The sequence below is a fragment of the Cinclus cinclus genome, chromosome 1 (assembly GCF_963662255.1).
Source record: "Cinclus cinclus chromosome 1, bCinCin1.1, whole genome shotgun sequence".
Classification (NCBI taxonomy): Eukaryota; Metazoa; Chordata; class Aves; order Passeriformes; family Cinclidae; genus Cinclus; species Cinclus cinclus.
In genome coordinates, this window is record NC_085046.1 from 115,327,808 (window position 1) to 115,342,157 (window position 14,350).

Consider the following 14,350-nt stretch of genomic DNA (forward strand, 5'->3'; position numbering starts at 1 on the left):
TTGACTTTTGAGGGAGCTCAGGTTAAGAACATATATTGGCTATTCTTGTGTTATCTGTCATTTTACTATAAAGCAGTCAGCGTTGCTGTCTACACTTCTGATAAAGCAGGTTTAATGTGTTCATACTGGTAGCTATATCTTTTAAATGTGTTTGACCATTCCCCAAGTCAGAGTTGCCTCTTTCCTTTTCTAAAAGCATTTTCAGATACCTTTAGAAACTGACAGGTACGTGATCCCTAGCCTCATGTGTCTGCTCTTTTTGGTACAGCAAATCAGTGAAGGGACATATATTCATATATGCATGCCTACATATGGGCATGTGTATAAAAAAATGTAAGTAAGTACAATAATTTAGTGAACTTCATTGGTAAGACCTTATCTATTTTACAAGTTCTTACTTGACATGGCACCTAACACTTGAGCCTCCTTGGAAGTTCTAAGAAAACAGCACAGAACAATATGGTCAGCTTACTTTATGGTTTTTCTGCCCTGGGCATTTTTACTGTTATAATCGTGGATTGCAGACTACCAAAATTACTGAGAATTTTTAAGTTCAGTAAACAAGCAAATCTCTGCATGAAAAGTAGCTTTGCAATCAATCCCTTAGTACATAGTGTGACTGTGTGACTACATACCAATATTGGTCCTTGTTTTCTAAAGTTGGGGCAGAATGTCTGCAGGCAAAAGTACTAATTTTACTACTGTCTTTCACTGGCTTTGGAACTGATTCTTTTAATCTCCTTAGCTACGAATGAACTTAAGCTGTGTTTCTGTAGATCATGGTTTTCCTGGTGCCTCTGACTCAGTGGCTCTTTGCAGTCTGGTTGTCTTGAATGCATGCAACTTGTCCAGTCAAAATGGCAACCCAAGTGCTTTTGGCTATAATTTATAAACTATTCAAGCAGAGTTTTTTTGTTCTGGCTAGCTTATTAAGTATATCATACATAAATTAAAAATATTAATTGAACACTTTTGTACACTGAGTAGATTGTATGCTGGTGTTGTACTTAATAATTTATAAATTGTATGCAGCGAATGACTGTATACTGGCCATAGTTAAAGGTTTAACTGTATGTACTCTGATTTTTAAACACAGGATATTTCTGTTCTAATCCGGTCTTGGCTTGTCAGCATGTGTGAATTCCACTGTATAATTTCTGATCTTGGGTACAAAGGTGTTGAAGGTATAGCAAAAAATAAGAAACATGATGAGGTAATTCTCAAGAGTTATTATACTTATGAGTGTTAAGGTACACAAATGTCCATAGTGACCTAGGTTACTGTGTTCTGTCTACATTGAGCATTTTTTTGTTTTCTGTTACCCAAAAGCAGTAGCTGTTATTTGTGCTATCTCTATGTTTATTAAGCTGTAACAACTTCTGTTTGATGAGAGAAGGTTCATTTTACACCTGTTACTAAGGAAACACATGAACTATTTATGTTTTCGGTTGGTGCTTACTGAGTCACGGCACTAGCCCTTCTCTTATTTGGTGCTAGCCTTATACACCTGCTTTTAATCTGTCACTGAACAGGATGCATCCTGAGCAGAGGCATAAGAAGTGGAGAACTTGATAAAATTTGTTTGGATCGCTGAACAGTGAATTAGCTTGCTTAAGAGAATCAAACATGTAAAGTCAGGTTTTTCTGGCCAGATACTTCTGTGCAGCAGTGCTCATTTTGTGTTGTCTTCAGCAGATCACTGTAGCCCCGAGGAAAGGCATGTCATAGTAATGGGAACATATGGAAGCTGCAGCATACCTCACTGCAGGAGTGTGTTGCACCTTACAGGGACAGCTGAAGCTAACATTGTTGCATGTCTGTGAGATCTATTTGTGTGTCCTCCTTGTATAATAATTCAAAAATACTTTATTTTTTGTTATCATCATAGTTTGGATTAGGAGCGCATTACAGAATTTAATTCTGTTTACTGTAGCCTGTTTTCCATGTGGGAGTACACAGACTGAATTCCTTTTCAATGAGGCCAAACTGGAAGATGTGCTTAAAGAATGCATGTATGCCCTATGAGAAATTGTAGTCCAGTATTTGGTCCTGTGAGCTGGCAGTCTAGTAAAACTAGTCTGATGCTAAAACACACCAGCCCCCTGCCCCCAAAAAACCCCACAAACAAAAATCTACATTCCATGAAAGATACTGTGTGGCCTTTGCATTCTTAATGTTATGTATTGCAGTCTCAGCTCTGCTGCTGTTCATGTCTGCACAAGCAGTGTCCTGTTGTTCTCTCCCATCTGCAGGCTGTTCTGGATCTCCCCACTGCTGGGCTCTGCAAGCTTGCTGCTGTGTGTGCTGTGGCACGCCCAGGTGTTTAGCTCTGTGGGTCTTTGGGTTTCACTGTTACTTTTTGGTGGTTTTTAGGTCTGTAAAGAGGAGGTATTGGACCAAATTGTTTGTGTGTCTTTAGTATCTAGATTATTTCTTTTCTTGCATCTTTAGTAATGGCTTCCAATAGTTGGATGGACTGAGAAATACTTTATCCAAACAGCTCAGTTGGTAATTGCTTATTATGATAAGTTAAGCAGCTCTTTTGTAGAACTGTGGTATTTGAACTAGTGTCAGCTGCACACATAACTTTTAGGGAACTAGAAATGGTTTTACAGCAGCTAGTAAGGATTAAAATGACTGTTCTGGAAGCTGTTAAGCTTTCTGGGTTTAAATAAACTGTGTAGATAAGGTTGGATCTCTCGTGGCAGCAGTGTAACAGTAAGAATATTAAAATTGCTTCTACTCAGAAAAAGTTCATTGTTGTCGAGAGATAACTGGGCTTGTTACCAGGCTGAGTCAGTGGCCTTGGTTTTGTTGTCAAGGGGAATGTTCTGTATTGCATTGACTGTTACTAACAAGTCATTGTTGATGAGAAAAAATAAGCAGTAATTGAAAAAGGATATTTCTGTCAGACATTGCAGTAGGAGAGATCTGTGATGACACTAAGTAATGCTGATCTCTAAATTGCTATGATAATGAACTTTTCCTGTGTACTTGAAACACTATATTTTTAGTATCTGTTTCAGCTTTATTTTATGCAAATCCATGATTTAAAAATGTTCATTCATTATTATGTTTATATAGAGCACCTTCGTCTTGCTCAGGCAGACTAAATCTCCGAAATAATTGTTTTTTATAAACTAGTTTCAAGTAATTTCTTGGTTTCCATACAAGTGTATTTTCTAATTGAATTGATAATGTTTTCTAGTAGCTGAGAGCTTGTATGAAAAAGCATGTTTATGGAAGATTGGAAGCATAATTGTTAAAGGCATATTTCACTTTCAGATATTTTGGATATACTGATTCTTCTTGGAAATTAAGATATTTTTGTTTTCAATTGGTTTGATCTATTAGAACCAAAAAGTTCTCTTCTTTCAATAAATGAATATTCATCTCAGTGACTTTGACAATTGCTAAGATGTAGGGTTCACCCCGAAGAGCTGTTTATTGATTATTTTGTGATGTTTTCTGCTTGCTTTGGTAGTCAGAGCATACTCATATGTTTGTGGGCAGTTGGCATATTCTTTTACTGCGTTTTTTACTGATTTGACTCTTTAACCATGGTACATGCATGTGTACCTGCGTGCGTATTGCTGCATTTCATGGTCCTCTGTTACACTGCTGTGAAGTTACAGAACTTACAGAGGAGCTACTTTAGTTTCTGAAACTAGTCTGATCATCAGTCACAGACTGTGTTTGCTGCCACGTGGGAGGATTAACTTATTTCTGGATCCATGGATTGAAGGGTGAGGCAGGGAGATTTGTCTGTTTAATAGTTACTCCTGTTGCTGTTTGTTTAATACGACCATCATCTGAACTTCAGTGCCAGTAGCTTAAGTTATTGTTCACACCCATGATGTCACTTTAGGAAGCTAAGGCAACTTGATATAGCTTCTAGCTTAATGTTCATAAACCTTTGTCATGCTTAAATGTATTTGGTTATTGAAATACTATAGTTTGGCATGTTCTTTTCTGAATTGTTTTTTGATTTCATGGTGGTTTATCCATGCTTTCCAAGATTTCTGCAAGAGCAAGCTCTTGCTTAGGATAAGGCCTTAAATGGGACGAGTATGAATCATGTTTTTGCACAGTAGAACTCCTATTTTAGTGGGGGTTGCTACTTAAAACCTAAAGGTTTTTCAGTACAGTTTTTTTTCGAGTTGCAAATATAAGTGAATTTCTGATATAGGCAGGCTAAAGCTTTGTTTCTGTGATGTGTTGGGAATTGCTTTGGATATCTAAGTGGTATTTATTCAACACTAGCAGAAGAAAAGGCAAATGTACAAATTATCTGTATTTAGACATATGTACAGTTTCATCCTTGAGGATCTTTAGTCCTCTTGAAATAACAGTTCTTACTGCATGCTAACAGGGTTATTTTCAAACAATATGTAACTTGGCTAAATCCATCATAAATTTTGACACTTTCATGTATTGTGATAGATTCTTCTTCATAAGCATTTTTAGTTCTATTTTTGTTTCAGGATGTCTTTGCTGGAAACAGCAGGGGCGTTTTTTGTTTGCTTCTGTGCCTGTTTGTCCTACATGTTAGTAAACCACCCTAAAATTCTTTTTTTTTTTTTTTTTTTTTTTTTTTTTTTTGTCCTGGATTGGAGACATGATTGCAAGATTAATGCGTTTGTATAAACAAGTTGACATGTGATTAAGAGACTGTTAATGTATTTATAACTTTCAAAACTATATATAAAGGTATGTATTGCTCCTCTTTCTTTCTGGAACATTTTATTCCAGGGATCAACTTCGTGGAGTAGTTCCCAGCTGACAGCTGTCACAGGTGGTGTGACACTTGCAAGTTGGTTATTTCTTAGATCTCTTTTTAGTCTTCTTTGTAACTTACGAAAGTGTAAACAGGTAAATAATAATTCCCAATATGAATGAGATGTTCTGATGCCAGTTTTGAACATACCACACATGTATGCCTCTTTTCAGGGAATTGTACAGGCTATCTAGAGCTACTAACTAGGTGTATTGGAGTTCTCATATTGCATGTAGATGTGTGCTATAACATTCCCTTCTAATAAAAAATATTGGTCAGCTTGTATGCTGAGGGCCCACTGGGATAGTCTCAGTTAACCTGGTCCTTAAAGAAATTCTATGAAGCCTTCAGCATTGAGCATAGAGAATTCAGCAGAATTAATTGTTTTCTAGGGAGATGCACTGTTATGAGTGCTGTTTAACTACTTTCTTGTCCTGCATTATGGCTATTTTCATGTTTTCCCTTATTTTATAGATTCAAAAACATGCAGTTAAGGGACTTGCAAGTATCTCTTTGTAAACAAGGACTTGCCTGTGTATTTTGCATCTGATGCAACTACACCACATACTTGGAAACGACATCAAGATTTCCTGTGGGAGTAGCAACACTTGGAGTATTTTTTAAAATATGCCAGAGATTCTGTGTCCATGATAAGTTGCATAGCTTAAATGTTCCTGAAAACTCTAGTGCATGTCCTAAATCTCCATGTATCTTAGTGCCCTGTGTCTAGTGAGGTGATTGATAATGCTTTCTGTTTTGCTTACATTGTTATTTTCAAATTCTGTTTTGGTTTCTGTACTGAAGTGTGCTTTGAAAAATACATGGGGATATATGTCTGTGCAGTTGAAGCAGTAATGAAGGTTTTTGTACTTTGTTGAAGGCCTGTGACTTCTAGAACTGTCTATATAGACAAGTCTCTCCTATCAGAAAGTTTGTTTGTTTCTGTGAACCATAATAGTGTGAATTGCAAAAGCTTACAGAGTAGAAAACAGCCAAAAAAGAATGTTACTTAGCACTTAAAACATTGCTTGTTTAACAGAGGCTCACATATTTCTTGATTAGTGAACTACTCATGTCGGACCTAGCACCTGTTTTTCTGCAGAGAGAGGAGGCATGTTCAGGCCTGTTCACTGTGCAGTTACAGGTTCCTGCATGCAGCCATGTCTGAGCTGGAGTTCATGTGTGAAGTAGCTGTCAGGTCTGGCTGTTACCAGAAATATCCTCCATCTTCCATTTCCACTGCAGTGTAACTGTGACAGTGGGTATAACTTGGGATTGTCTTGGAGCAAAAGCTCGCATCACCTGTACTGGATGTAATATGGCCTTGGCAAACACCCTGTTTAACATTTGTCTCCTGACTATTGCCCCTACTATTCCTGATACCACAGCCCCCTACCTCCTGCACCATCTGGATGTGGAGCTCAGCAATCTGCTTTGGATGGCCCTGCTCGAGCCAGGGAGGTTGGAACAGGGGACTTCCAGGGGTCCCTTTCCCACCTCAACTGTTCTGTGGAAAAAAGGTTTTTAATATGAAAGAGCAATAACCAAGTAAGTGCCAGATTTTGCAGCAACATGAAAGGGATGGTAATAACAAAATTATACTAAGGGTCTTTCTCTGGTATTGAAGCTGGTTTTATTTTGTACTGCACTTCTATACTGCTGCTTTTACCTGTTGCTCCTTGTAGCAAGCAGCTGAACTTGGGTAGGTCTTATTTTGTAAGATGGATAAAGTACAATTGTAGCACACACTATTTATGGGTTTTTTAAGTCAGTTTTGGCTAATAGCCTACACTTTCTTTCAGTTTTGACTTCTTTTGACTTTTGAAATAGCTTGTCCCCCTTGAAAAAGAGGGAAGTGGGAAGAGAGAAAATTGTCAGGTGAAGTAAAGCTTTAAAAAAAAAAAGCTGTGGAACATATTCTACAGGCCTAACCTATGTTTGACCTTCTGTAGTGACCCTATATTGACCTTCTAGACCTCATTCAGAATGATACTGTTAAAGTAGCCAGTAATATTTATATATAAGGTGTTTCTATTATATAATACATTTTTATGTTATAGACAGAATAAACATTAGTATCATGGAGCTTCTTTACAGAAACTCAGTTTTCTTTTGCTTAGAATGAAAGGGAATAGAGTTTGTGTTGTCCATTGGTATATGTAAGCATAAATTAATTATTGCTATATGGAAAATGTGATCCCTTCACCAAAGAAGGTACTGTTTTACTCCCTTTCCTTAAGGAAGCAATGATATTTAAATTTTACCATTGTCAAGTGAGACACAATTATTACAGTACTTTCAGGATTTATATATGGAACTTTTTGTAAGTAAGTAATTCTTTAAAGAGGTTGCAATTCATACATTTTAGTAAGATCTGCTAGAACCTCTGACAGTGTTGCTTGACCATGACTAATTTATTAAGGGAGATGAACAATTTCACATGTCAGGGAGGAATTTATGAAGGTGTAACAGGCAATCTTAATGTGTTAGGTGAAGTCCAGGTCATGTATGATTTTAGTCAATGTGTGGACTCTCCTGGTGACAATAAGTTGTCTGTTTAGCAGGAAAATGTTTCATTTATCTACCATCCACTTGAGCTAGTCACCACACCAAGAAAAAGTGGTAAAGCTTACTTGAATTTCTATGTAGGAAACTAGGTATTACACTAAAAAAACTGTTGGGTATTTGTTTTTCTTATTTGTCGGTGTATTCTCTGAGTTGTCTGTATTTTATTACAAAAGTTTACATGGAGATGTACCTGAACTCTTGACCAAGAGCATATGTGAGTGTATTCTAATAGTGTTGAAGCTATTAAGTGTGTTGTACTGTATTTTATAACTGTTTCCACTGGAAATCGAATGACTAAGATAAAATATTTTCTTAAATAGAAGTTACTGTTTATTCTGGAAGATAAGGATACTTGCTGATGACTGAACACATCTGAACTTGTCGTGCCACTGTTTTTGTTGAGTGACAGTACCTAGATCAAGTTCTCTTTGAGTTCAAGATGATCTTGTATTGAGTACAATAACTGTGAGAATAAAAAGTTGTCCGTATACTAATTTTGTAGGCATGGCTGAAGGGCTCCTTGTATTTGATAAATATTTTATTCTTGTGTTTAATGTTTTTAAATCAGGGCAATTTCCTACAGTTCTACAGATTTACTGTGCATAGGGGTTTTTTTCAGCATTAGCATTTCTTAAACATGTTCTGTGTTATCTTTGAATTATGCTAAAGCATCTGTTACTGCTAAATATTAGAAGTAAATATTTCTTCTAGCGAGTGTCAAGTGCTAGATAGCTCTTCTGAAAAACATGAGCACGAGGAGCTCAGGATCTGCAACCATGAATATTTATTTTTCAAGACTATTCTTTTGAGCATTTGAGTTCTTCAGGCGCTGAGATTTTTACAGAACACTTTTCTGTGAGAACTATCTAATTTATGTAGACTCTCTGAAGTTCTTCACGGTATATATGAAGATGACTCTTGCATCCTGTAGCTGCTTTGACAAGTATTATTTATCAAGTACAGAGGAAATTGATTAACTGTGGAGAAGAATTGTGTAAAATTGAATTCACAACCATTTTCTGTTTTTTCTTAATAAAATCATTACTGAAAGAATTCCATCTGAAGACTGTTGAAAGCTGGCTGCAGTTTATGATATAACGGATAAAATCTGCATCCTTGGCCTTCCAACAACCTTTACACCAGCAGATGGTGGGCGTAAAGATGTCATTCATCATTTATTTACAATGGACTTTATTTATTCTAGTGTCAACAGCTGCCCCAGGGAGCGGGTTATTGAATTCAAATGTGAAGCTCTGGGTTATTTGCTTCCTTTCAAATTTGTCTTCAGAGCTTAGTTGCTAGGAATCCATTCTGTGCTCTAATAATGATTCATGTATTGTGAAGCCATTCAGTAAATTGGGTTGTCAGGGTTTGCCAAAAAAGGTTTAGAGGTCTTGTTCCGATTTTTTTTTTTTTTTTTTTTCTTTCCCTAACAGTACTGTGCTATAGTTGGTGTCTTCTCCCTATGTGCCTTCTCTTGCTACTGTTGGAGACTTTGTCCCCAGTTGTCCCCTTTCTGATTTCCCATCCATACTCTTCCATCTCTCCATCTCTCAAAAGTAGAATTCTGTGATCCTGTTATTCTAAATTCATGGTTTTCAGGAACAAAAAATAAGTATTCGATATGAAGTAATGAAACTTTGTGTTCTACAGGCAGGGCAGGAGTCCTTCCGTTCCATCACAAGATCATACTACAGAGGAGCCGCAGGGGCTTTGCTAGTGTATGACATTACAAGGTGAGAATACCAACTGGATTACAATGATATGTCTTTGTAGAATTGTGCTAAGTGTCTCATCTAGTTTGACTTTTTGTATAGAAACTGGTAATCTAACATTGTGTCAACTTTAAGTGCTCTAAGTCAAGATATAGCATATGTTGCCTGTCTGCTTCCAGTTTTTTCTGCATAGTAGTTGAGAAAGCATGCATAAAAATCTCAGGAAGAATGAATTAAATATTTTCATAAATTATTGACAATCAACCTCTGGGTTACCTTTGAGAAATACCTGAAAATATTTCATTAATTCCTTTCTAGTGTTTTATTATCATGAGGGATATTTTTTTTCTTTAATTATAACAGATTTACTTTTACTGAAATACTGTTCTGCAAAGGAGTGAAATAGTAAAACATGGAAGTCTGGTTACATAAAGAATACTGGGAAACTTCTGCCATTGCTGTGTTTATGAGGTTTGAAAAATACAGGTCTTAATCTGATGCTTTTTAGTAGCTGTTCAGAAGTTACTAAAGTTTCCCTTCTATCTAAAGTGTCTGTATACTGTTTATCTGTAAAACTGTGGGTAACTCTGGCTGGTTTAGGAAAGTGTTCAGGCTCCAAAGTCCTATTAAGTTGTGTGCCACCTTTTGTGTGTCTTGGTTCTTGATGTTGCATTTAGCAACCACTTGTGCTAGAGATTTCTTAGATGTTTTCCTTTTGTTCCCTTTTCCTGTTGAAATATCAGGAAGTAACTGATTTCCAGTAAATGAATCTTTGATTCATAAATGAAATACGATATTGTAAAACCATTCTACAAGCATGGGATTTATTAGTTTACATCTGCTGTAAAAACATTGATGTGTCACATTCATGTACCTCACTTTGAAAGATTTTTACTGCTAAATTTATAACTCAGCTTACAAACTCACATAAAAAATTATCAGCCATTTTCTGCTTTCAGTAAAACAAAAGTTACTATATTTGAGTATGTGTTTATTTGTACTGTTGTTTAGCTTGGTTGAAGCTGATGGGTACTTTAAAATTCTGTTTGGTTTTTATATGTATATAAAATTGCAGATTTTTACAGCTCTAAGAATCCTCTTTACTCTTTGTAGCAAATGTGTTTTCAATTAGTTTTTAGTCAGAGTTCATTAACACTCCTTGTTTGCTAAATTTTTGTTCTCTCTCACAGAGGGATTACTAGCTTTTATCCCTAGAGCATGTGCACTAATAAATGAGTTGGTTATTCAAGTAGAGAAGTGGACTAACAGGGGAAAGATTTCTTAAAATACTGCTTTTAATGTTCTTTCTCTTTTATGCTTAGGAGGGACACTTTCAACCACTTGACAACTTGGTTAGAAGATGCTCGTCAGCATTCCAATTCCAACATGGTTATAATGCTTATTGGAAACAAAAGGTAAATTTTTATTAGCTGTTATTTTGTAAGAGGGAAAGATTTAACTTCTCTGTATTTCAGCTTTTGTTTTTTTATATTTGTAGGCAATATGTTAACTTTAAATTCCCTTCTGTTACTGTGCATAGTTCTGTGGTGAGCCTAAAACCTTTCCTATTCCGCTTACACTAATACAGTGTGCAGCACATGGATCCAACTGCATTACGTTCTGAATATCTGTTTTAGAAGTAATTTTGTTCTGAAGGATTGATTGCAAATGTGTGAAGCAATGGATTATATGAGTTATTTTCTCCTTATGTTTTTTCTGTTTCTGGAATCGCCAATTAGAAATACCTTGATGTCTCCCTTATAAAGAGAATAGGATTTCTAATTTGAGGTGTTTTATCGTGTTTTAGTTTTTGGTTAAGTATCACATCAGAGAAAATGTCTTAAAGAAAAAGCCCATAGTACAGGACACACATCAAAAACTTCTCTCAAATGTAAGAAGTGCATACCTCAATGATTGAGACATTTCTGATTTATAAGCCTCTTCCATATTCTGTACCTTTTAGCTGGGATTGGGGTCAGAGAATGCTCTTTCACCATTTCCTGGTAAATTCAGTGGGAGATGAAAATATTTCTAAAAGTGGAAGTATTACCCAATTTGTAATCAATTCCTTACTTGTTCTTCTCATCAGCTACACTGTCTAAAATGATGAAATTACTCCCTGTTGATGCTGAGACTTTGTAGTGAAAGTCTTAATAAAAACACATCAGTGAATATGTTACCTGTAATTCTTATAGTTCTTGATCCAGTGAATTATAGTGTCATAGCTAGACTTTTCTTGCTGGATGTGGAATTTTTTCAAAATATCAAAAACATCACCTCAGAATTTAATAACCCATTAATTATGGGCCTTTGTGTAATTGACTTGAACTTGTCTCCATGCCTCAGCAATTCCTGAAGGTAAAGATGCCAGTTGAAGTAATGGTGTGTATGCATGCCCCTGAAAATTTCATGAGCAGCTGGATCATTTCTTAGATGCTACTGAGAAGCAGCTCTATGATAGTGAATCTGGGTTTGCTATTCGGGTCTGTTGGTCTCTTTATTTTCTTCTTCTTCTTCCCACTCTTCTCCCTTTTATTTTCCCCCACTGCCCCACCACCCTCTCCCTCCTCCTGAAAACCCTGGTTACATATTAAGTCATTGTAAAGTGTGTCAGCTTTTTTTTTTTTAATATTATCTGATAAATGACTAACAACTTTCTTTTCAACTGAGGAATGTGTCAAGCATAATCTTGACAAATAAATATACCAAAATGTACACTTGCTATGTTATATGAAGCTTTGGTAAACCTGTGATGGCCCTGACCAACTGTTTGTATACTTATGTGAGTAAAAATAAGGCACTGAGAGAGCAGTAAAGTGTACTGTTTATTTGAGATCAATGTGCATGCTTAATTGACATCTGTAATTCTTTCTGATTATTCTTAGCTGTTAAACTAAATTTTCATGTCTTGCAGTCTGCTAATGCAGACTGATTTGCTACTTGCAGCTAGCCCAGTAATTCCCAGTTAACAGCTAGGTTTTATTCAGACAATAAATATACTTAAAATGTGCACAGTAAATTGTTACACATTAAAGTGCCACATGAACTAAAAGTCTTAAAAGTTTTAAGCTTTTTAAAAGATATTTTCAAGGAGGGCAGGAAGAAAACTCCTTCAATTTTATTGTATTATCCTGAAACAGTTCTTATGATAGGGTATACTACTAGAAGTTGGTGGAAGGAGGGAAGGGCATGTATGCTCACATAGTACTTTTGAAGGAATAAATACTGCTCTTATGACTCCCAAAAGTGCACTTGACATAAGTTTGTAGTACTGACTTATTGCTGGATTTGAAGAGTGTTGAGAATTTAATTTGAAATATAATGGCTGTTTGTTGAAAACATTACAAATACTAGTGTTAAAACATTACAAATACTGTACTTAATCTTCTTTCCAGAACAAAGCATAGCTATATTGATCTAGTAAGACCAAATGCTTCGAATTATTGGAATGGAGAGAGGAAGACAACTGTGGTTAGTAGAAGCAGTTAAAGATCTTTAAGAATATGTTTAGGTATTAGTATTGAGTTATGATTGGGCTGTCATTGAAGGTTTTGATACAACTGCATTCTTTCTAGTAAAAAGTTATTTGTTTGTTTTGTCATGGAGATAACACTGAAGTGAATCAAGGTTTTAAATAAAGTATTTCTGAGAGTAGCATGGTAGTAGCAAATAAAGACATTGCTCAGGTTGAAAAAGATAATGTCAGCTAATACTGGGAGTAATTAAATATAATGAACATCAACTTCAGAATTGTTTTGAGAAGATATTTCTTGTATCCTTATCTTCAATTTTTAAAAAAAGTATTTAATGTACTGAATTTTATTGACTCTAACTCATCTAAGCTAGCATTTAGTTAAAAATTACAAAAACCTGCTTTGCTGCAAAGTAGATGCCACAGTGAGTATTATGTTTTTTTTTATATGTGCATGATTGCCAAGTTGGCAAGCACTGAAGTCTAGTATGATAGTTTGTATAATGACTGCAAATCAAATATATATATTTGTATGCTGTTTAGTTAAAAAATTGTATCTAAGAAAATATTTATACATATACAGCTTTGATGAAAATTCATTGAAATGCATATTTTACACTTACACATCAATAATAAATGCATTGTTTTTATTGTTCAAGATGTGATGTACTTACAAAGAAGGATAAACTGTGAATTCCTTGTTCTTAAAGAACCTTTTAAAAGTAAGGGTAGAATACTTGTGTCTGTATGACTTAGGGAAATAGATTTGTCTCTAGTTGTCCAGTCCAAGAGGGTTTTTCTCTGCTTTTTTGGGTAATATGTAACTTTGAAATAAATTGCTTGGAAACCAGGAAGCAAGAACTTGTGTAACAGTTACTTCAATTTCTTTTGCTGCTGGAGGGTCAGGAGTTTCACAACCTAAATGCTAACTTACTGGGAGAGAACGCCTAATGTAGTTCAAAAGAACTTACTTCTGCTTTTAAGGGGTTTTTTTATCAGAAAATAAATTGACTATATGAAGTTTTGCTACTGAATAGAAAAAAATATTCTATTTTTAATTGTTAATAAATCATTTCTAAAGCTGCTTTTTCAGCTCAGCTTTATAGTATTGAAGTGGTAGATAATATTATAATAGAAGTGTTATATGTACTGAAAATACAATGTCTAAAGTATTCAAGGAATACATAGATAAATGCACACTCATCCTGTAGCAAGCTATTTCATGAAATCTTTGATAAGATTTAAGTCAGCTAGGATGTATAGCTCAAGTAAATGTGATTGATGCCTGTGACTATTCCATATACTGTAAGTGCAGGGCTTACAATAGTTCTGCTTTACTTAACGGCTTGACAACCAAGTTCTGATGGGTGCTCTTGGCTTCTTAGGCTTACAAGCATAGCATGTGAAGAATAATCTTTCTTTGTATGAACATGTTAGACCATGTAATTTAACTTTCGGTTTTTTTCTTCTATCTTAGTGACTTAGAATCTAGACGAGAAGTTAAGAAAGAGGAGGGTGAAGCATTTGCACGAGAGCACGGACTTATCTTTATGGAGACATCTGCCAAAACTGCTTCCAACGTAGAGGAGGTAACTTTGCTCAACACTAGCTTTTTACTAAAACAGTTGACTGAAGTTACATTTGTTTGTGTAGATACTGTTCCTCTAGATTTTGGGTTCCTTAACTTGAATTAACTACTCTTTATATTATGAGAAAGACAATGTCTATGTTGTAATTAGTTACACAGCACTAATTATATTGTTGAGACTTCCTAATTAATGTATTTATGGGCTTTTTTGAAGTATTTTATCAGAGAAA

The 14,350-nt window shown here is 35.4% G+C and overlaps 1 protein-coding gene across 2 annotated transcripts in view; it reads left to right on the forward strand.

The window, feature by feature from the left end:
* The window catches only part of RAB2A (RAB2A, member RAS oncogene family), a 42,122-nt gene that overhangs the window by 16,512 nt on the left and 11,260 nt on the right, over positions 1-14,350 (forward strand). For both annotated transcript variants that reach the window (XM_062489219.1, XM_062489227.1), the window contains exons 4-6: positions 8,999-9,081; positions 10,383-10,475; positions 14,010-14,121. In XM_062489219.1, the coding sequence (XP_062345203.1) occupies positions 8,999-9,081; positions 10,383-10,475; positions 14,010-14,121 (288 nt within the window). The remainder of the gene's footprint in view (positions 1-8,998; positions 9,082-10,382; positions 10,476-14,009; positions 14,122-14,350) is intronic.